General features: G+C 52.7%; 1 protein-coding gene across 1 annotated transcript in view; it reads right to left on the bottom strand.

The window, feature by feature from the left end:
• The window catches only part of LOC126944637 (3-phosphoinositide-dependent protein kinase 1), a 72,274-nt gene that overhangs the window by 21,668 nt on the left and 27,855 nt on the right, over positions 1-22,751 (bottom strand). Inside the window, exons 2-7 of the mRNA XM_050774338.1 lie at positions 20,114-20,374; positions 16,599-16,641; positions 16,199-16,336; positions 11,776-11,920; positions 11,018-11,115; positions 1,248-1,323 (exon numbers count right to left, since the gene is read on the bottom strand). Coding sequence (XP_050630295.1) covers positions 1,248-1,323; positions 11,018-11,115; positions 11,776-11,920; positions 16,199-16,336; positions 16,599-16,641; positions 20,114-20,374 — 761 coding nt within the window. The remainder of the gene's footprint in view (positions 1-1,247; positions 1,324-11,017; positions 11,116-11,775; positions 11,921-16,198; positions 16,337-16,598; positions 16,642-20,113; positions 20,375-22,751) is intronic.

A 22,751-nucleotide genomic window follows, 5' to 3' on the forward strand; every position in this document is an offset into this window, starting at 1 on the left:
TGAGTGAGTGCTCAGAACCCTTCCACCTACCCACCACGTTTGTGCCATGGCCCCACCTCCCACAGTTTTTCCTGAAGCTGTCAAGCTCAGACATCCAGAACTGCCGTAACCAGAATCATTCATTCTCTCAGAGTGGCTCACTTCACTCCAGGAAGGTGGCCCCTTGTAACCTGGCGGAGCAGGAGAGCGGCAGCGTGGGACTCCTGTGGTCCTGTCAACTCACGAGGGCACCAGCAGCCGAAGCTGACTCCAGCCCTCAGCAGCACTTGACTGGCCCGAGACAGGAGGAACCCCAGCCCCACCCTGATTCCACACAACTGCCTGCCATCTACCTCCCAGCCACCCTAGACAGCACCTCAGACTTCTCACCAACCCTTGTCGTCAGCTCCCTGGACATCCTCCCCCCACACTGCCAGTGGCTCCCTGGCTGGCGCTTCTCCACTCTCCCCTCCCGTGACCCGCACCGGCCCTGCAGTCTCTCTCAAAGACCCTCATGCCTGCTGGACGCCGCCACCCTCCCACACCGGCACCCTCCAGGGCCTCCCTGCGCTCTGCGGGACCCTGTCCTACTGCAGCTGGTGTGTGGCCGAGCAACCCTAAGGCCAGGGTCCCTGCCCTCCACCCCGACAGGGGGTAGCACCAAGGAAGCCTGGGCTCCGTGCACATGAGAGCCACGCTTTCCTCACTGAATAGTTTTTCCTAAAGAAAGAATTAGGCTGGGCATGGTGGCTCACGCCTGTAATTCCAGTACTTTGGAAGGCCGACGCGGGCAGATCATAAGGTCAAGAGACTGAGACCATCCTGGCCCACATGGTGAAACCCCATCTCTACCAAAACTACAAAAATTAGCTGGACGTGATGGCGGGCGCCTGTAGCTACTTGGGAGGCCGAGGCAGGAGAATCGCTTGAACCCGGGAGGCGGAGGTTGCAGCGAGCCGAGATGATGCCACTGCATTCCAGCCTGGAGACAGAGCGAGACTCCGTCTCAAAAAACAAAAAACAAAAACAAACAAACACAAAAACGATTATATCTGCAACCAGAAAGCATCAGCAAACCCAGGAAGCTTAGAATACAACATTAACGTATCACGTGTGTGTACGCCACGAAAAATACGCTTTGAAATGCGAAATGCTGATTTCTTTCAAAGTATGCTTAGCTACTTAAAGGCCACCAAATTCACCCTCTCGAATATTAATTTCTATGTTAAAGAAAAGGGAAGTACGGCTTAGATGAAAGTGGTTTTTACCTCTTACAGGCGGACTTCTCCGTGAGCAGCTCTGGAGAAACGTACTGCGCTGTTCCCACGAATGAGTTGGCCCTGGCTGCAGAGGAGAGAGAAGGTCACGCTCGGACTCATGATCTGTGACAATCCAGGGCTGCGAGGTGGGTGTCGCACATGGCGGACCATGCACCCCCAGGAGCCAGACTTGTCCAGGCCACACCGGGGCTGGCTCACGGCTCACCTGCTCAAAGACGCCTGCCTGACATCTGGACACTGGCACCCTCCACCCTGGCGCTCCCGCCCGACACGCGCCTGGAGAGCGAGCTGCACACAAACGTCCAGTGCATTCTGCCGGTGGCACCCGCTCAACGGAGGGCATGAGGACACGGTCCTGGCTGGCTCACTGCAGGACCTGGGGTATCCAAACGTGCCCAGGTACACAAACAGTTGCAGGCCAGAAACCTCTCCTTTCCATCACAAACAGCTTGGGAGCTGAGGCGCTACAAAGAGAACAAGACTCAGGCCTCCAGCCCAAGGGCCTTCCTCTACAGAGGAGCTGTGACAGAGCAGAGCCACAGCACGAGCTGGCCCGGGGCCACCACGCAGCTGCTGTCCACACCGGCCCTGCCTGGGCCGGTTCTGAGTTGTCCCTTCCACCTGCCCTCCTCCGGCCAGGCTGAGAGAACCTCACAGCCTCTGCTGCGGGGACCCGTTCCCTTCAGTGAATGACTTTTTTGCGGACTTCATGACTGCCCAGGTGCGGGGGCTCACGCCTGCAGTCCCACTGCTTTGGGAGGCCAAGGCAGGAGGACTGCTCTAGGCCAGGAGCTTGAGACCAGCCTGAACAACAGAGTGAGACTCCGTGTCTAGAAAGAATTTCAGGAATTAGCCAGGCATGGTGGTGCACCTCTAGTCTCAGCTACTTGGGAGGCTGAGAAAGGAGGATCGCTTGAGCCCAGGAAGCTGAGGGTGCGGTCAGCCACAATTGCGCCACTGTACTCTAGCCTAGGCAATAGAGCCAGACCCTGTCTCAAAAAAGAAACAAAAAACAAAGACTTCATGGCTGCATGTGCATCCTGCCAGGACCCTCAGTGATCCTGCCAAGAACACCAAGGACATCCGCAAACACGCACTCGCCCCCACTGGCCTAGAGGAAAGCAAACCAAACCAAGAGCCAAAAACAAACGAAGCCATTCAGCCCTGCAATGAATCAAAGAAATGCAAATTAGAACACGACAGCCTATCACATTGGCAAAGGGGAAAAAGAATAAAAATACATAGCGCTGGCAGGGATCTGAGGGGACAGACGCCGCGCTACGGGTGGGGCTGTAAAATGGCATCGCTTCTGGGGGCAATTTTCCAATGAGCGTCAGAAGTCACAAAGATGTTTGCCTCCCTGACCCTGCAGTTCCCTCTCCATGCCGGATCTGTCCTTCAGGGTCCGGTGTGGCACAGTGACGAGGGCTGCGTCTGCCGGCAGGACGGGACGCCACTCGCTCCATCTACCTATTCAGTGTTTCTGTTCTTTACTATCATCAAGCGTTGCTTTTGTGACTTGTATTTTTTTAAATGCCATCATTAAAAAGTCTAAAAATGTGTCTTTCTCCTATGGAGAGATGTATATAATGCATAATTAAATGATTGAGGTTGTCGTGCAGCACACAGAGCCATATGTGTTTTTAAACAGCAAGGCTGTGCACAGAGCAAGTCTGTGCACCAACACCCGCCCCATCTCTCAGACGAGTGCTACATAGCGAGCTCCACGCTGGTAGGGCCCTCGATGCTGCTACCGCTGCTGCTGTTCTCACCTTCCCGCAGCCGGACTCAGCAGCGGGTCACGCCGCAGTAACCCGGCAGCGGTGCTCGGCACAAGTGGCATGGCGTCACTACCGTGATGTGACCCCTGCAGCATGACATGAGAATACCTGTGACTTCTGATGACAGACATTTGTTGCTGATGTTCATAATGGAAGGAAATGGTACGCTTTGCTGAAAGCTTCGTGAAAATTAGGAATTTCCTCCTATCCAGCCTCACGGATCCCCTGACTTCTATCAGTGACATCCGAGCTGAGAGCCCCAGATAGAGCGTAAGGAAACCTCAGAAACCACCTAGTTACTTCTCCCGGGAGGCTCAGAGACTGGCCAAAGCTCACGCCTCTCCAGCTGCTGGAAACTCAGGCCCAGAGACCTGCACTGGCCGCTGCTGCCCCCCCATGCCACGGGACTACCGACAGTGAGGTCTCGGCTGGGTTGTTGTCTCCACCCTCATCAAAGAAACTCCATGGACCACCCATAGTCCCCCAGATCTGCCAGTCATACTTGGAGGGGGCGCTGGGGAGGGAAGACCTGAAGAAGGGATCCTGAGCTCACGAGACACCCACACTCTCTTCAAAGCCAAGGGTGCCGGCTACCATCGTGTCCACAAACCCACAAAGCAGCACAGAAGAACGCTCCACAAAATGGGACTACCCTTTGGACGAAACACCAGCAAACCAAATGCGGCAACATCTGAAAAGGACTAGGCACCATGACCAAGAGGATGTATGACACAGTGCAAGACTGGTTCAAAATACAAAAAGCAATGCGTTGCATCTCATTAGAATAAAGCACTAAGGAAAACACAGGACCACCTCGATAGATACAGAAAATGCAGTTAACAAACATTCCCCACCTCTATAGGACAAAAATACGGAATAGCCGAGGCACAGAAGGGAGGGCCCAGAGTCTGACAGAGGGCACGCACGGCCTAAGGCCAACATCGTGCTCGACGGTCAAACACTCCACGCTCTCCCTACGACCAGGGCGCTCTGTTCACCATGTCCAGTCAACACCGTACTAGAGGTCTCAGCCAGGGCAGTTAGGGAAGAAGATAAAAGGCAGCCAGGTTGAAAGGGAAGAAGTAAAACTAGCTCGAACCACAGATGACAGGATCCTGTGTGCACAAAGTCCTGGGGACTCCACTGAGAAGCTATGACAACTAACGAGAGCTCAGCAGGGTGCAGGGCAGGAAAAAGCAACTGCATTTCCACACAATTTCCAGGAGCAATCCAAAAATAAAATTCACAATCCCAGCACTCTGGGAGGCCGAGGCAGGCGGATGACCTGCAGTCAGGAGTTCAAGACCATCTTATCCATAAGCGTGGTGAAACCCCGTTTCTACTAAAAATACAAAAACGTAGCTGGTCATGGTGGTGTGCACCTGTAATCCCAGCTACTCGGGAGGCTGAGGCAGGAGGATCGCTTGAATCCGGGAGGCAGACGTTATGGTGAGCTGAGATCGTGCCACCGCACTCCAGCCTGGGCGACAAGAGTGAAACTCTGTCTCAAAAAAAAGAAAGAAAGAAAAGAAAAGAAAAAAAGAAGGCCAGGCGCGTTGGCTCACGCCTGTAATCCCAGCACTTTGGGAGGCCGAGGAGGGCGGATCACAAGGTCAGAAGATTGAGATCATCCTGGCTAACGTGGTAAAACCCCATCTCTACTAAAAATACAAAAAAATAAGCCGGGTGTCATAGCGGGCACCTGTAGTCCCAGCTACTCAGGAGGCTGAGGCAGGAGAATGGCATGAACCTGGGAGGCGGAGCTCGCAGTGAGGCGAGATTGCATCACTGCATTCCAGCCTGGGCGAGAGAGCGAGACTCCATCTCAAAAAAAAAAAAAAAAAAGGAAAAAAAGGAAAGAAAATTCACAACTCTATTTTTTTTCTTTTTTTCCTGAGACAAAATCTCACTCTGTTGCACAGGCTGGAGTGCAGTGGCCGGATCTCAGCTCACTGCAAGCTCCGCCTCCCAGGTTCACACCATTCTCCTGCCTCAGCCTCCCAAGTAGCTGGGATTATAGGAGTCCGCTACCACACCTGGCTTTTTTTTTTTTTTTTTTTTTTTTTTTTTTGAGATAGAGTTTCGCTCTTGTTGCCCAGGCTGGAGTGCAATAGTGTGGATCTCAGCTCACTGCAACCTCCGCCTCCCAGGTTCAAGTGATTCTCCTGACTCAGCTTCCTGAGTAGCTGGGATTATGCATGCACCACCACACCTAGCTAATTTTGTATTTTTAGTAGAGACAGGGTTTCACCACGTTGGTCAGGTGGGTCTCGAACTTCTGATCTCAGGTGATCCGCCTGCCTCGGCCTTCCAAAGTGCTGGGATTACAGGCGTGAGCCACCGCGCCCAGCCGTAAATTTTGTATTTTTAGTAGAGACAGGGTTTCATCATGTTGGCCAGGCTGGTCTCAAATTCCTGACCTCAGGTGATCCACTCGCCTCAGCTTCCCAAAGTGCTGAGATTACAGGTGTGAGCCATCGCGCCCAGCCCTGGAGTGAGCTTTTGTGTATGGTGTGAGGAAGGGTAGTAACTTTTTTATGAACTAATCGTCATTGGAAGATAACAGTGAATCAATTTGTGGTTTTCAAAACTGGCATGAAAGGGGGAAAGAAGCATTTATCCTACTTTTCCTTTACAAATGATACCACGAGTTAACCCAAAAGTTGCTGGGAAGAAGTTTCTCTTTAATGAATTCCATCTCATGAATATATCAGGCTATAACCTTTCTGCACTCTCTGCACTGAGTTAATGAATTTAGGCCAACGATGGCCACAAATGCTGCTGCTGTCACAGAGAGATGCCTAATAAACAACACCCAACACCAGTCTCTGAACAGGGAAGGGAGAATCAACTCTGAATGTGATATAGTGGCCAGGAGGAGGACCATGTTCAACAATGCCACACAGATGCAAATGAACTGGAAATATAACTGCACACTTTGAGATATTAAGCAATGACTGTTAATTTTTATGTATAAAACAGTATGGTACTGCGGTTATGCTTTTAAAAAGACTTGTATTTCAGCGACACATACTGGAATTTATTTTATTTTATTTTTTTGAGATGGAGTCTCACTCTGTCGCCCAGGCTGGAGTGCAGTGGCCGGATCTCAGCTCACTGCAAGCTCCGCCTCCCGGGTTCACGCCATTCTTCTCCTGCCTCAGCCTCCCGAGTAGCTGGGACTACAGGCGCCCGCCACCTCGCGCGGCTAGTTTTTTGTATTTTTTAGTAGAGATGGGGTTTCACCGTGTTAGCCAGGATGGTCTCGATCTCCTGATCTCGTGATCTACCCGTCTCGGCCTCCCAAAGTGCTGGGATTACAGGCTTGAGCCACCGCGCCCGGCCTACATACTGGAATTTTTACAGGGAAAACCAATTGAGCATGCTGGGCATCAGGTCACTAGTACTGAGTGAATTTTTCACAACAAGCAGTAATTCTGTTTTAAAAAAATAAACACATTCCCCAGCCCCATGCATCACAGCCAATCCTAAATGAATGCCAATCTGGAAAAGACCAAAATAAACCATCTGAAGATGGTAAGAGCTGCTCTTGGTGATGGGAGAATGGGGACACTCTCTTTCATTGTGCAAATTCCACTTTCCGTCATACAGGAAAATCCATTTTGAAGGCAGCTCCTCTCTGTGCCGCCCGGGTGATCCAGACTAAGCTAGAATGGCGGCAAGCTCAAGGCCGCTGTGGCCCTCAGGAGAGCGTCTAGAGTCCACAGCATAGTGGGAAGCACAATGGCAGCTAGTCTGAGGGTCTGGACGATGGCCGTGCACAGATGGGGACAGAGGAGTGACTGAAGCCTACAGCGTCCACCCTCTCCAGCCAGCCCCGCCCACACCTGCTGGCCTTCCTCTCCTTCCTGTTTGGTGAGTGGCGCCTCTACACCTGGCTGCATACCAGAAAGGCCTGCACAGGTCAGAACACAGGTGTCCAAACCCCACTCCAAGTCTGAAGCTCCGAGGACACCCCGAGCTCCTCAAGGTCCTTGCAAAGAGAGCACAGGCCAGAGACACCCCAGGTGGGAAGCTTCCTCTGAGTGAGCCGCCCTCACCAGGATGCATTCACAGGCTCCTGTACAAGGAGAGGAGGCAGAAGTCCTCTCTGCCAGGAGGTCCTCCTCAATCTCCCAAGCCCACACTACTGCCCTGCTCCATCTCCCACCACCTCCCCCTGCAGATATGGGGCCACCCCACCCCACAGGGACGATGAGAAAACCTGCCTCCCTCTAGGAGGAGGGTGTGGCACAGCTGCTGCACAGGTAAGGAACCTGGGTATGCCTTGCTCCCATCAACACTTTTATTCTGGATTGGAAGATGTTTTGGGGAAGCCATCTCTGCACAAAAGAAGCCAACGCAGGAAGCAATTCCAAGATACTGAACTACCTCAAACAGAAAATAAGTTACCAAAATTAATCCTCCACATAAATTATAGTTTTTTCCTTTTCCTCAAACAACAGGAAAAGAACTACCACATCTTCTATACACACAAACAACTGGCCCTGGTTTACAATGATGTAAAGATTTTTAGCCTCCTGCTACCAAAAAGCAAAGGTTTACTTCACGATTTCTTCTCTTTTTCCAGAGACAGGCTCTTGTTCTGTTGCCCAGGCTGCAGTGCAGTGGCAGGATCATGGCTCACTACAGCCTCAATATCCCAGGCTCAGGTGATCCTCCCACGTCAGCCTCCTGAGTAGCTGGGACTACAGGCACGCACTACCACGCCCAGTTAATTTTTGTTTTTTATCTTATGTAGAGACACATAAGATCGCTTCATAATTTTGCTGTGTTCCCCAAGCTGCTCTCAAACTCCTGGGCGCAAATGATCGACCTGCCTCGGCCTCCCCAAGTGTTGGGATTACAGGCGTGAGCCACTGGGCCCAGGCTATTTCACTATTTCATCAGCGCACTTAAATGCCTATTTTTTTAAGTGGCGACAGGGCATCAAGACTATCCCTGTGCCAAATACCAGATTCGAAAGAATATCTACCCACATAACAAACCTGCACATGGATCCTCTGAATCTAAAATAAACGTTGAAATTATGAATAAATAAAGCCTTGGAATAAGGGAGGAGGGAAAAAAGAAAGAAAATCCACATGAAGGGAAAACTGCCCAGAGCAGAGCCCAGGGAGATGGTTCCTGAGGCTGACCGCGGGCACAGCCCAGAGAGTGGTTCCCGGGGCTGACTGTGGGCAGAGCCAGCCTGCAGCTCTCCTGCCCCCACGGAATGTTGTGGGCTCATCTCTGGGCAGGAAGTCAGCACAAGGACAGCAAGACACTGACAGATCCTAAGAAAGCTTGCGAGACAGAAGTTCCTGTTTGGTCCAACTTTGTCACAGACAACACTGAGGGATATGAGGTTACACTGTGTACACAGAAATAGGATTACCAGTCAGTAAAACGGTTACTATTTAACAGGAATGAGTCAAACAGATCAAGGTTTCAGAGCTTGTCCGAAACGCCAGGAAGACTTCCCTGGCTTTGTGCAGCTTTGGGCGGGAGGTGCGCATTCCTGCCTGCCACTGGACGGGGAGGGGAACAGGTGGGCTACAAAAGGCTGCGGAGGGCAGCAGAACTAAGCCACCTTAGAAAACAAGAGGCTCTGGCTTGATGGCTGGTTTCCACCTTAACTCCAAAAGGGTGATGTGTTTTATTTACGTATTTATTTATTTATGAGACGGAGTCTCACTCTGTTGCCCAGGCTGGAGTGCAGTGGTGCGATCGTGGCTCACCGCGACCTCTGCCTCCCGGGTTCAAGCGAGTATCCTGCCTCAGCCTCCTGAGTAGCTAAGACTACAGGCACGCAACACCACGTCCGGCTAATTTTTTATATTTTTAGTAGAGACGGGGTTTCACCGTGTTAGCCAGGATGGTCACGATCTCCTGACCTCGTGATCCACCCGCTGTGGACTCCCAAAGTGCTGGGATTACAGGCTTTTTTTATTTTTTATTTATTACTATTTTTTAACACAGTTGATCACTCTGTTACCCAGGCTGGAGTGCAGTGGGATCATCCTAGTTCACTACACCATCAATCTCCCATTTCAGCCTCTCGAGTAGCTGAGACTACAGGTGTGTGCCATCACACCAGGATGATTTTTGTTTTTTTTGTGGATATGGAGTCTCACCATGTTGCCCAGTGGCTGGTCTCAAATTCCTGGCCTCAAACGATCCCCCTGCCTCAGCCTCCCAAAGACCTAGGATTACAGGTGTGAGTCCCCATGCACAGCCAGGGTGATGTTTGAGGATTCTCAGAGAAGTTCCCAAATCCAAGACAGCGTCTTAGGGCCTCCATGACTGTGCAGAGATGAAAGCACCAACTGACAGAATCTTAACCAGAGCCCTGAGTGTGAAAACACAGGGCTGGAAACACCCAGAAGGGAAAGATACGGCCCAGTGGAGGAAACGAGCCACTACCTCAAGGTGCCAAGAGAGGCCCCACAGGCACCAGCTGGGTACCTCCCAGCACACAGAGTACAGGGCCAATTCCTAAGAAACAGAAACGCCGAGCTGAGTCCGGAGTGCCTGCCTTGCTAAAGGGCCTGCTCTCCCCCCAGCTGTGCTCTCCTCCAGCTACTGGGGGCCAGCTCGCCGTCTGTGGAGATGAGGCCAGAACCACCACCGCTCCGTGATCACGGTTCCCCTTTTCCACACGAGAGCAGCTACAACACGGTCACTTCTATCTGAATCTTTCTTCCACCAACAAACCTGCACTCACGTCCCTCCAAACCGGTCTCCAGCACCTTTGACCCCCCCAGAGCTCTCTAGGGAGGCCTTTCTCTGACGGGCACCCCAAGCCCAGGCAGGGGCTCATGCACCACTTGGAGGCCCTTGGACCCAGCCTCTTGACCCAGACAGACCCCAGCAATCACCCGAGGTTCATCTTCAAGATCACTTATAATGCACACAACAGCCTTCAGCTTCCCCAAACCCCACCCCAAGGCTTTATCTTCTCTCTACCCAGCACTCCGAAGCAGCCTTCAGAATTTCAACTGTCAGGCCGGGCGTGGTGGCTCAAGCCTGTAATCCCAGCACTTTGGGAGGCCGAGACGGGCGGATCACGAGGTCAGGAGATGGAGACCATCCTGGCTAACACGGTGAAACCCCGTCTCTACTAAAAAATACAAAAAACTAGCCGGGCGACGTGGTGGGCACCTGTAGTCCCAGCTACTCGGGAGGCTGAGGCAGGAGAATGGCGTAAACCCGGGAGACGGAGCTTGTGGTGAGCTGAGATCCGGCCAGTACACTCCAGCCTGGGAGACAGAGCGAGACTCCGTCTCAAAAAAAAAAAAAAAAAAAAAAAGAATTTCAACTGTCTTTCTTTACACCTCCAGAGTTTATGACTTTTACCCAATAAGCACCTGAAGGGCATCGAGATGCCCCCAGCTGGCTCAGACAACCTAGGCCACTTCTCTGGCCCAAGTGGACTTTCAGCAACATCTCCGATGGAGCTGCCACAACAGGGTCCAAGGCTAGAAACTACCCTTGGGAACAGGACCGGGGCTTCGTGATGACAAACATGCACGTGGCCAGCAGGGAGACAGACGGACAGGTAACGGAGCGAGGGCACTGAGGTACAGGGATGTGCGCCCCCAGATCCTACCTGCGATACAGCCAGGAGGAGCCAGGAGCTGACCACACGGCTCCCAGTCCCGCACACGGGTGACTGGGTACGAATGTGGCTCCCCGCATTGTCCAGAAGACGAGTAGGGAGGATGAACCAGAGCAGACGCTGAGGAGAACCAGTACCCTCCCCCTCTACACCAGCACACACTGCCTGGGACCCCGCAGGAAGACCTGCTGGCAAGGCAGGGTCTTGCCCAGAGAAAGTTCAAGATCGGTTTGAGGACAGCCAAGGTGTCCCCACCTCTGTCGTTAATGAAGATGACACAATGCAACACACTCCTCAGAAGTCGCTCTCCATCTTAAGCACGCAGCCAGGCTCCGCTAGAAATAAAACTCACACACCTTGTTTGCTCTCTGGGGATAAGACCTTTGCTGTTCCAAAATCTGTGATCTGGATGTGCATATCTTCATTTAACAAAATGTTTTCCGGTTTAAGGTCCCTGTAAAAGTAGATTTTCACATTTGAGAAGAAATACGTGAAACAGCAACATTATTACGTACTCTAAATTTTGCTGAAAACAAAATGAACGAATGAATGCTTATGATCCTTACAGGCTGACAACCAGGGGATACGGGCCGAAAGCTCACAAGCAACAAGTTTTGACTGTACACAGTAGGGATTTACCGCCTCACATCTCCATGCCATTCTAATTAGCTTTTTAATGAAGTATAATCTATCATTTTTAACACACAAGATGACAGCTGTGCACACTTCTGAGATGACTTTATCAGAAAGTCATGGAAAATCAGACCAGAAAGAAGTACACACAGAAGGTACCACAGAAAAAGATAAAACGCATCAGTCAAGATGGTGAAAAGAATCATTAGCTTGCCGGGAAAGACACGAAATCATTTGATGTGGCATTTGCAGGACGGCTTCTCCATGTCAGGGCTCCATGGACGTGTGGCCTTGCCTTGGCGCTCCCGCTGTGGCACCGGCAGGCATCTCAGTCACACCCATCCAGGGAGCACTCCAACCAGGCTGACCTCAAGGGCGGGGACCATCTGGGCATCAGCTGTGGCCTGTGAGCCAAATGGTCACTGGCCCTAATCATTAAACTGACATCCTGTAAACCCCACCCAGCCACCCCCGAGGTTACCTGTGAATGATGCCCTTGCCGTGCAAGTACTCTAAAGCAGACACAATCTCAGCCGTGTAAAATCGAGTACAGGTCTCATCAAATGAACCGATTTTGCGAATATATTTAAGTAGTTCTCCATTTTTGGCATAACTAAGGCCGAAATCTGAATATTGTGCAGTTAAGGAAGTGTAAAAATCTTTTGTTTTGTTTTGGAACAGGTTTACTCTGCTGCCCAGGCTGGAGTGCAGGGGCACAGTCATAGCTCACCGCAGCCTCAACCTCCCTGGCTCAAGCGATCCTCCCTCCTTAACCAACCCAAGTGGCTGGGAATATAGGTAGGCGCTACCACGCCTGGCTAATGTATTTATTTTGTAAAAGTCATTTCTTGAAAACTAGCCTTGGGCCGGGCACGGTGGCTCAAGCCTGTAATCCCAGCACTTTGGGAGGCCGAGGCGGGTGGATCACGAGGTCAGGAGATCGAGACCATCCTGGCTAACATGGTGAAACCCCGTCTCTACTTAAAAAAAAAAAATACAAAAAATTAGCCGGGCGAGGTGGCGGGCGCCTGTAGTCCCAGCTACTCGGAGGCTGAGGCAGGAGAATGGCGTAAACCCGGGAGGTGGAGCTTGCAGTGAGCCGAGATCCGGCCACTGCACTCCAGCCTGGGTGACACAGCGAGACTCCGTCTCAAAAAAAAAAAAAAAAAAAAAAAATTTCTAAAAAAAGAAAACTAGCCTTAAAAGACTGATCAGAATTGGTTTTAATTAAATGCAAACTGAAAGTACCTGTGGCCCAAGAAAGTCATGTCCCTGGATCTGACGGGCACCCCAGGCCCCAGCTCCAAGGTGAGGCACCAGCATTGATGAGGGGTTTCTCATCAAGAACACCATTACACTGTCTCAAGGAAACGGGAACAGAGCCTCTCAGCCCCGACTGGCCCCTCTGGCCCCTGGCGGTGTCTGTGGCTTCAGTGAAAGCGGACCGCTGGAGACAGGGCCTACAGACCCTGACTAAAAAGCACACATAACTCACGTGCAGGCTTCAATGCACAAAGATCCTGGGGGCCGGGGGAGCGGCGGGCGGAGAGCGCGGCAGCCCCTGCCCTGAGACAGGGCATCCATGCGTGGCACCGCCCCTTCCTTGCAGGCTCCTTCCATGGATAAAGTGACACATTATGTTTTGGTTTTTTTTTTTTTGAGACAGAGTCTCGCTCTGTCGCCCAGGCTGGAGTGCAGTGGCCGGATCTCAGCTCACTGCAAGCTCCGCCTCCCGGGTTTACGCCATTCTCCTGCCTCAGCCTCCCGAGTAGCTGGGACTACAGGCGCCCGCCACCTCGCCCGGCTAGTTTTTTTGTATTTTTAGTAGAGACGGGGTTTCACTAGGTTAGCCAGGATGGTCTCGATCTCCTGACCTTGTGATCCGCCCGTCTCGGCCTCCCAAAGTGCTGGGATTACAGGCTTGAGCCACCGCGCCCGGCCATGTTTTGGTTTTTTTTTAAGATGCAGTCTCACTCTATCACCAGGCTGGAGTGCACTGGTGCTACCGCGGCTCACTGCAACCTCCGCCTCCCAGATTCAAGCGATTCTTCTGCCTCAGCCTCCCGAGTAGCAGGGACTACAAGCACGTGCCACTATGCCCAGTTAATTTTTCTATTTTTACTAGAGACGGGGTTTCACCATGTTAGCCAGGATAGTCTCCATCTCTTAACCTTGTGATCTGCCCGCCTCGGCCTCCCAAAGTGCTGGGATTACAGGCGTGAGCCACCGCGCCTGGCCAAGTGACACACTTTGTAAGACAAAAGCCATTTCGTGAACTTCTACACTCATTAAGTGTGTCTGGGAGGGCCCCCTCCTCGGGGCACCACTGCTCTGTGATGGCCCCATCTGTAGCCTCCTTTTCCAAGAGGACTTAAGGCCGACAACAAATGCACCCCATATACAGATTCCCCTGGAGCGGCAAACGTCTATCCCCATTACCGGAAACCTCCAGATACTTCACACTTACTTGCAGCCCAGGACACGGGGACCCAAGTCCTTGCTTGCCCTGAGCAGTGGCTCTCGAGGCCAGGAAGTGGGGCTCGTGCTCACAGCCAGGCTGGCCTGCCGGCTCAGTTCTGGCTTCTGTTTGCCACGGTACCATCATCTCCCACCAAGGATGAACCTGAAGCTTCAGGGCAATGAGGAGAACCCCAGAAGGGAAGGGACTTGCAACCAAGGCTGCCCAAAGTGGCCCCTGTACAGGCCCATCTCTAAATACAACCCACACCGAGGATGCCTGGTGGGGCCTAAGCCCCTGGGTCTCGTTCCTTTCAGCGGTGAGTGAACCTTAACAACCTCCCGGGGCTTTGGAATTTGACTTAATGACGAAGGGCAACATGGACCACTGGACAAAGATCTGGAGTTCCCACTACCTGCACTGCTATGGCCAATCCCAAGTGGAAATCAGTCAGCAAAATTCGCTCTCCTCTGGACTCTGAGCCCCTGGGCGGACAGGATGGGAGAGGTCAAGCGTGTGCAAATCTGTTGCAGCCTCACAACCAACAAGCAGCCGTGTTCCGAGGGCTCTGCGGGAAGCCCAGAGGGACCCCCGTGGCTCAAACGGGGGCAGAGACATGCAGGGCCCGGGGGCACCCAAGAGGGGCTGGGGCAGCTGTGAAGGTGTGAGAACATACCGTGAAGAAGTCACTGAGGGCGGGGGACAGAGGCAGGAACAGGGATGACACTGGAGGACAGCAGGCCTGTCTGGAGGCCAGCATTCTCTAAAACCTTCCACAAACCAACAGCAAAGCCCGCCCCGGGCCACGTGCCTGGCAGCTGTTCAGCCACTGCCCTGCTCCTCTCTAGGCAAAATCCCAGGGAAGCACCTTGCATCGTCTCCATTTCCTCACCTCTTACTCTTCCTTGAACGGTCCCCCCAAGAAACTGCCTACCCACCATCAACAACTGGCACAGGGCAGATGCACGGGTCAGGCTGTGTGCACCTGACCGCTTCAAAGCCCCTGCGTGGGCAGCCAGCACCCTCCATCAGAAACCGTTTGATCCCGTGGCCTCTGGGTCTCAGGATCAAAGGAGCAACACCCCGTCACAATCTCCTCTCCTCGGTGGGCCCCTCCTCATGTTCACCCCCTGCACTGGGGGAACCCAGGCTCCACCCACAGAGGAGCCATCCTCTGGGCAGCCTGCCAGCTCGCTGTGAAAGTCCTCATGGCCCTGACTCCTCCTGGAGCTCTGCTGGCAGCACCTAAGTGTCCACCCAGACCTGAACAGTGGCACCCGTGGATGCATGACATGCCAGCCCAGTACCCTTCCCGGTCTCTCCCAGCTCAGCAGCAGACACCGCTGTGCACTAGGCTTGAGGGCCAACTCCCCGGAGCTGCCCCTGACTCCATTCTCTTGACCAGTCTGTTCAAAACACCTCGACCACTGCCCCTGCCCCTGCTCTCCTGCCTGTTCTCCCGCCTGGCCTGGGAGCAGCCAGAGCAAACCCCACATTCCCCGCCACAAAGAGAAGGAAGTCCAGAGTCAGTGCCAGGCTGCCAGGGCTCAGGGGCCCAGCCCATCACAGCCTTTCATGCCCCCACCCCCCCCCACTCCTGCCCAGGAGTTTAAAGAGCCCCACACTGCCGCCAGCCCTAAGACTCTTGGCAGCACATCTTGCTGCCGGGAAGCCTCTGACACTGACAGTCTGTGCAAATCCAGCTCCTCCACCAACATCGAAGCTTCTCGAGGGCAGAGACGTCCCCCGGCATACCAGCACATCCCCATCACCCATCAACCTGCACTTGGCAAGCGCCTCCCAACAAAGAGAGCACACACACACTGCCGGCAGCCGAAGGAGCTGCAGGATGGTGCGAAGAGTGGGAGCAGGCCAGAGCAAAGCTCTAACACAGAAGAGCCGGGTGCTCGGGAGAGACGGGGAGGACAGGTGGGAGGACTCAGGCCCCTCTCCAGGCAGGATGGGAAGGCCACGACACTTGGGCCAGCTTGGAGGGTGGCAGGGGAGGAAAAGAGCAGATGCAGACTGCACCTGCTGGAGGCGAGGACAGTGTGGCCAGCCCAGCCACTGGCAGGCCCACGGGTGAGCTGGATGGGGAAGAGGTGGGGCCCACCCCAACTTCCACCGGGCCTTGCCTCCCAGATTCCTGAGCCAAGGTTTAAAAACACAAAAGATGGCGCTCTAGGGGAGCAAGGGACACCGACCAAGCAAGCCGCAGCAGAGGGGACTGTGCTGGAGCCGCATCAACGGCTTCTCTGGGAGGTAACGTCCTGTGGAGACTCACAGCCACACCCTGGCGCTGCCTCGGCTGCCTCCCTGAATGTCAGTGGCCTGAGGGACCCCACTCGGCAGGGAGCGGGGGCTGCTTGTGGGAACACACAGGGTCTGATTCCGAGAGAGGGGTGACTGGTGTGGCTTCAGACGGCACCAACCACGCAAAGGATACACAGCTTCTCGTCGTCCTGAAACGTGAAGTAAAGCTTAACAAAGAAGGGGTGATCCAGGCGCGACATGACATCCCGCTCTCTGGTTACATACGGGACTTTGTTCTCTTTTATGATATGTCGCTTCTCCAGAATTTTAACTTCAGGTGAGAGAGAAGTGAGTTACTATCAGAAACAACAAAAAACACTAAAGACGTGACTCACAAAGGTAACTGGTCAAATTAAAGTCTTTCAAACATTGTACATACAAGCCCGGTGGTCTCTAAAGCCAACAGTGTCCTGTACCCTTGAAATCAGCACAGAAACCCGGGCCCTGCCACCCCGGCCCTGCCACCCCGGCTGCCCTGCACGGAGTCGCTGGCCCTGCTCCCAGACGCACAGCTCCCTGCAGCCCATACTCACTCGCATATTCTCTGGAGGTTGCCAGTTCTCGAGCCAGGACAACCTGGTTTGGAAAGAAAAGGAGAAAAAGAGAAAAAGAAACACAATGTAATAACCAGGACACTGGGTCTGACAAGTCCCTCCCTCTGCGCCACACACACGCTTCCTGTCCCCACTGAAGGTTTGAACCTACAGTGAAATATTTTGGGTCTTGTACTGACAAATAGAGCTAAAAGCCAATGCTCGTGTTAATGTGTTCTAATGGCTAACGGAAAACGTATCCATCTCTCCATTGTTTTCGGCGCAACCCAAGTATAAATTCAGGAGCCTCTTCGACTGCCACGCCCTTCGCGAAGAGTAGGAAGACAGTGGTACCACCACAAGTGGTAGGACGCCGGGGCTTCTTTGAAAAAAATACGTCCTTCTAGTATACATTCATTGAAAAGCTGCCCTGAATTGTCATTTTTTGAAATAAGTGTTATCACACATTTCGTGTGTTGGCGATTGTGGATACTATGAAGAGAGCCTGGCTGTAAAGGACACAGGGAACTAAACCAACAATGCATGGCCCTGCGTGCCCACAAGAGGGAGCCACCTTCCCGGGATGCCAGCAGGCCTCCTGCCCTGTCCTCTGCGTAGCACACCTGAGCCCTGCACTCAAACCCCACCTCTGAGACAGAACACTCCAGCAAAGAAGGCACCCTGAACAGGGGAGAGACCCCCCACTCGGACTAGCCTGGGGCACACCCTGAGGCACTAGACTGGAAATTCCTGGTGGGCCCGCAGTTTAGCCAGAGCGCATGAGACAGCTGTGCCAGGGAGGCCCCACCACCAGCAAGTGGTACACAAGTGTCTCCTAAGACACCCACAGGGGGACGGCCTGAGGAGCAGGGAGCAGAGGAAACCTGTCCCGTTACATTCCTGGGGGCTGGCAGGAAGACCTTCAGGAGGCCACAGGGCCAGGTCCACCTGGCCCCAGGCTCTGAGCTGCAACCCGGGGCAGGAGTCAGAAGAGATCCCGGAAAGCACCACGTGAGACGCCCTGCGGCGCTCAAGAAGAACGAAGCTGGATTCTGGGGACTCTGTGTACTCAAGATCTTCCCAGAGGAACACGCCACACATGGATGGCTCTCAGCTGCCAGGGAGGGAGGCGACGTGGGCCGGGCAGGGCTCCCCTCTCTAGCTTATGTGTTTCTGCGAGGTCACGTTTCTCCACGAGAGCACGTGCTAGCTTCATAAGTAGAAAAAAGGAAGAAAGAATGGTGAATGAGCACGGATATTTAGTGGAACCCTTTCTAAGGGGATACTGACGTGATCTTTCTGTTGTCTAAACTCAACACTTTATAAGCAGGTTTCCTACAGGAAGGAAGGATCCTCTTCCAGAGAATGGCGCGTGACGTGTTCCTCCCTGGAGGTTGTGGCCGTTCTCAGGGGGCCTCCCGGCTCTCCGGAGCTGCACCTGGCTGTTGCCCAGCCTCGTAACTATCACTGTCCTTTCCTCCTCCCCTGGAAGTCAACTTTTATGTGATCTCTATTTCAGGAAAGCTGAGAAAGAACTGAGGGTCACATATGTAATCTGAGAACCAGTACTGTGGATTCCAAACAGCCCCAGGAAGGAGCCTCCGGCTCACAGCGCGCTCTCCTGGGCACCTTCCTGGTGCATGTTCAGAAAGCCTGGGACCGCAGCCCCAGGAGGGACAGTGCCTGCTCTCCACCCACCTACGGAACCCAGGGAAACAGGCAATTTCACAAATAAGTCTTCCTTTTTCAGTCAAGATAAATGTAAGGGCCGCGTATGGTGGCACATGCCTGTGGTCCTAGCTACTCAGGAGGCTAAGGCAGGAGGATCACATAAGCCCAGATGGTGAAGGCTGCAGTGAGCTATGATCACACCACTGCACTCCAGCCTCAGTGACAGAACAAGACCCTGTTTCTAAAAGGATAAATACATCCATAATAAACTAAATTTAAATTGGAAAGAGAAATATAAGGAAGTAAAACTGAGGCCAAGCACAGTGGCTCACGCCTGTAATCCCAACACTTTGCAAGGCTGAGAAGAGAGAATCACTTGAGCCTAGGAGTTCAAGACCAGCCTGGGCAACACAGTGAGACTCCGTCTCTACAAAACATTTTTTAAAATTAGCTGGGCATGATGGTGCATTCCTGTAATTCCAGCTACTTGGGAGGCTGAGGTTAAGAGGATCACTTGAGCCCAGGAAGTCGAGGCTGCAGTGAGCTATGATCATGCCATTGCACTCAAGCCTGGGCGACACAGCAAGACTCTGTCTCAAGGAAACCAGTAAAGCTGAGAAAAGAGGAGGCCTCTTCTTTCACTGGACGGTTGTAAGCAGCATGCACAATGCCCAGGGTTTCCAAAGAGTTTCTTCTTTCTGAAAGGATCTGAGTCCCAAAACTTTGGGGACTAGTCTCCTGGTTGAAGGTATTTTTCATGAGGGCATAATCCTTTTATAAACAAAATTATTTTATAAAAGCTGCAATTTAAAAAATCTAAAGTGCAAGGGCAGCAAAAGTTAACATTAATTAAAGCAATATGTTGGGAATATGGGTAAGCTATGTTTCATATTTTTCTTTGCATTGTGAAATATTTCATATATGTAAAAAAGGAAAATAAGCCTCACGTATGGTTTCTTCACAAAGGTCAGGCAGGAAAGCATTATGCAGGAGATCACCCAGGTTGTCCAGAGTGAGGATCCCCCAGGGCTCCCTGGAATGGCCCTAGCACACACACGGCGGCCACCCTGGCGACCACGGTGGCGGCGTGGGACTCCGTCTCTTTTATAGAGGCCCAGATGGAGACGGTGACCCCGAGTTGCTCAGGCCTCCCCTGAACCTGTTACAACTTTCACTAAATCCACAGCCACACATGGCTTCATGGGTCCCACGTCAGCAAAGCGTCCCATGTCAGCTGCTTTGAACCTTCATTTCTTTGCTTTCAGAGGAAAAAACACCCCGAGACAGGTAACAAGTGTGACTTGACAGTACTGCGACAATACTTCTGTTTGTGAAACTCGGAACACAAGAATCTGGAGGCTGTGTCTCCAGCAAATGTCCAGAGTGTATTGTTTTATGTATTTAAAAAAAACAAAAATAAAAAAAGGTCAATAAATGTCCCCAAAAGCCTCTGGAGAGATACTTTCAACCTAAGAAAAAAAAAGGCTTCCCAGGGCCGTGCCAGTGGGACACAAGGACACAGAATGTAACTTGCCGATGCCAGGTTAAAATGAAATTAACTGCGTTAGAAAAAACCTCCGCAGACCATCAAGAGTTGTGTCTAACGTTCTCATCTACAAAACCAGGTTAAATATTTAGCCACACCCATCACGTGATCTGCTTGGGGGTTACCCAGCCCCCAAAGACTCAAGAGGCCTTCACAACAGCTGACACCCCTCAAGGGGCCTGAAATCTCCTGCACTGAAGGACACCAGCCTTGGTGGGAGTCTCCGGTAAGCCCCGAGGAAGGTGAGCCTCCCAAGGAAATCACGCCCGTTTGACACACAGCAGCAGCAAATACTCACCGTGGAAAAAGAGCCTTCCCCAAGAATTTTCCCAAACTTGAAGTCCTCAGGCCGCTTCTTCCGAGGCTGCGGCGGAGGCTGGGCGTGCTGCAGGGAGCCGGCACCGGGCCGAGGCTCGGCTGCAGTGCCGTCCATGGTGGGGCCCTGCCTGCTACCACCAGGAATGCCAGGGGCCGTGCTGGACTCAGTCTGGGTCCTCACCATTGATGGGGATGGGCAGGAACATAACACCACGCTGGACTGGATGGGCACGGCGTCATACTGAGGGACAAAGAGGAAAAGGAGGTAAGGCTCAAGGCTGCAGCCTTGTCCTCAATGCATGGACTAAGGTGTAAGGACCTCTTCTCAACGCTCAAAAACAACTCCCAAGCACAGGGCAGGCCAGCTGAGCCCCGTGCTCTGCTGCGAGCTGCCGGCCTCCTCTCCCGAGTCCTGCCCATGCCATGGATGCCCGCTACTCCACTGGGCAGCGCCTCGCCCTCCTCCTCTCCCTCGAGCTGCATGAGCCTGGTCCAGCCAACTCCCCCCAAGGCCAAGGTAACATGAGCAGAGATACACGGCACATCTTTAATTACCAGGGGATGGAGAGATAAGAGTGGTGATCACATGTGTTTACGATACACAGAGACGCCCGGTGCTGGCAAGACTATAATAAAGCGAGAGTACTCACACCACTGCGGCTGGCACCAAAACCCGGGATTGCAGTGGAAATGTTTTTGGAAAGCAGTTTGGCAACTGTCAACAAAGCGACTACAGAACAGTTGTCAATGAGACACAGAAATACGAAGGAGAGGAGGGAGGGCAGAAACCCAGTTAACAATGTAAGCGGGCATGGAGGGAAGATCAGTGTGCAAAGCTAGGTCGGCAAGACGTGCAAGGCGCACCCACAGTCATAACAATCCCTCCCCAGACCCCATCGTGTCCTCACGGTGGTGACAATGGCCCCCCCACACTGCAGTAGAACAACGGGAGGCGAGCCCAGGCGTGCTGATGGTGGTTTCCGATTCAACTCCCACTCAAAGAACCCTAGAGAGCTCTTGACTCCATCTCAGTAGGGTCCTCAAGTCTGTGCTATGTCTGAAGACACAGGGTCTCCTGCGTCTGTGCCAGGACAGAGGAGCAGCGAAGCCTTTCTGAAGGGACTGTCGCCAGCCAAGCTGCAATCCTTGGAAACACTAAAAGGTGTGGTGGCTCAGGCCTGTAATCCGAGCACTTTGGGAGGAAGAGGAGGGTGGATCCCCTGAGGTCGGGAGTTCAAGATCAGCCTGACCAACGTGGAGAAACCTCTTCCCTACTAAAAATACAAAATTAGGCCAGGCGGGGTGGCTCACGCCTGTAATCCCAGCACTTTGGGAGGCCAAGGCGGGGTCAGGAGTTCAAGACCAGCCTGGCGAACATGGTGAAATCCCGTCTCTACTAAAAATACAGAATTTAGCTGGGCATGGTGGCAGGCACCTGTAATCCGAGCTACTCAGGAGGCTGAGGTAGGAGAATTGCTTGAACCCAGGAGGCGGAGGCTGCAATGAGCTGAGATCGCCCCATTGCACTCCAGCCTGGGTGAGAAGAGCGAGACTTCATCTCAAAAAAAAAGAAAAGGCCAGGCGCGGTGGCTCACGCCTGTAATCCCAGCACTTTGGGAGGCCGAGGCCAGCGGGCCACGAAGTCAGGAGATCAAGACCATCCTGTCGAACATTGTGAAACCCTGTTTCTACTAAAAACACAAAAAATTAGCCGGGCGTGGTGGCGGGTGCCTGTAGTCCCAGCTGTAAGAGGCTGAGGCAGGAGAATGGTGTGAACCTGGGAGGTGGAGGTTACAGTGTGCTGAGATCATGCCACTGCACTCCAGCCTGGGCGACAGAGCCAGACTTTGTCTCAAAAAAAAAAAAAGAAAGAAAAAAAAAATTAGGCAGGTGTGGTTGGTGCATGCCTGTAATCCCAGCTACTCGGGAAGCTGAGGCAGAAGAATCGCCTGAATCCGGGAAGCAGAGGTTGCAACGAACTGAGATCATGCCATTGCACTCCAGCCTGGGCGACAGAGCGAGACTCCGTCTCAAAAAAAAAAAAAAAAAAAAAAAAAAAAAAAAGCCAGGCGCGGTGGCTCACACCTATAATCTCAGCACTTTAGAAGGCTGAGGCGGGCGGATCACGAGGTCAAGAGATAGCGACTATCCTGGCCATCATGATAAAATCCTGTCTTTACTAAAAATGCAAAAATTAGCCAGGTGTGGTGGCATATGCCTGTAGTCCCAGCTACTTGGGTTGAACCCAGGAGGCAGAGGTTACAGTGAGCCGAGATCGTGCCACTGCACTCCAACCTGGCGACACAGCAAGACCCCATCTCAAAAAAAAAAAAAAGAAAAGAAAAAGAAAGAAATGAAAAGAAAAGAACCACCATTAAAAACAGGTTAATTAAAACAAGCAGGCTGGGCATGGTGGCTCATGCCTGTAATCCCAGCACTTTGAGAGGCCGAGGCAGGAAAATCCCTTGGGGCCAGGAGTTCAAGAGCAGACTGGGCAACACAGTAAGACCCTGTCTCTACAATAAAAATATAAAATAAAATAAGCCAAGCATGGTGGTGTGTGCCTGTAGTCCCAGCTACATGGGAGGCTGAGGCAGGAGAATTGCCTGAGCCCAGGA

The sequence above is a fragment of the Macaca thibetana genome, chromosome 20 (assembly GCF_024542745.1).
Source record: "Macaca thibetana thibetana isolate TM-01 chromosome 20, ASM2454274v1, whole genome shotgun sequence".
Lineage (NCBI taxonomy): Eukaryota > Metazoa > Chordata > Mammalia > Primates > Cercopithecidae > Macaca > Macaca thibetana.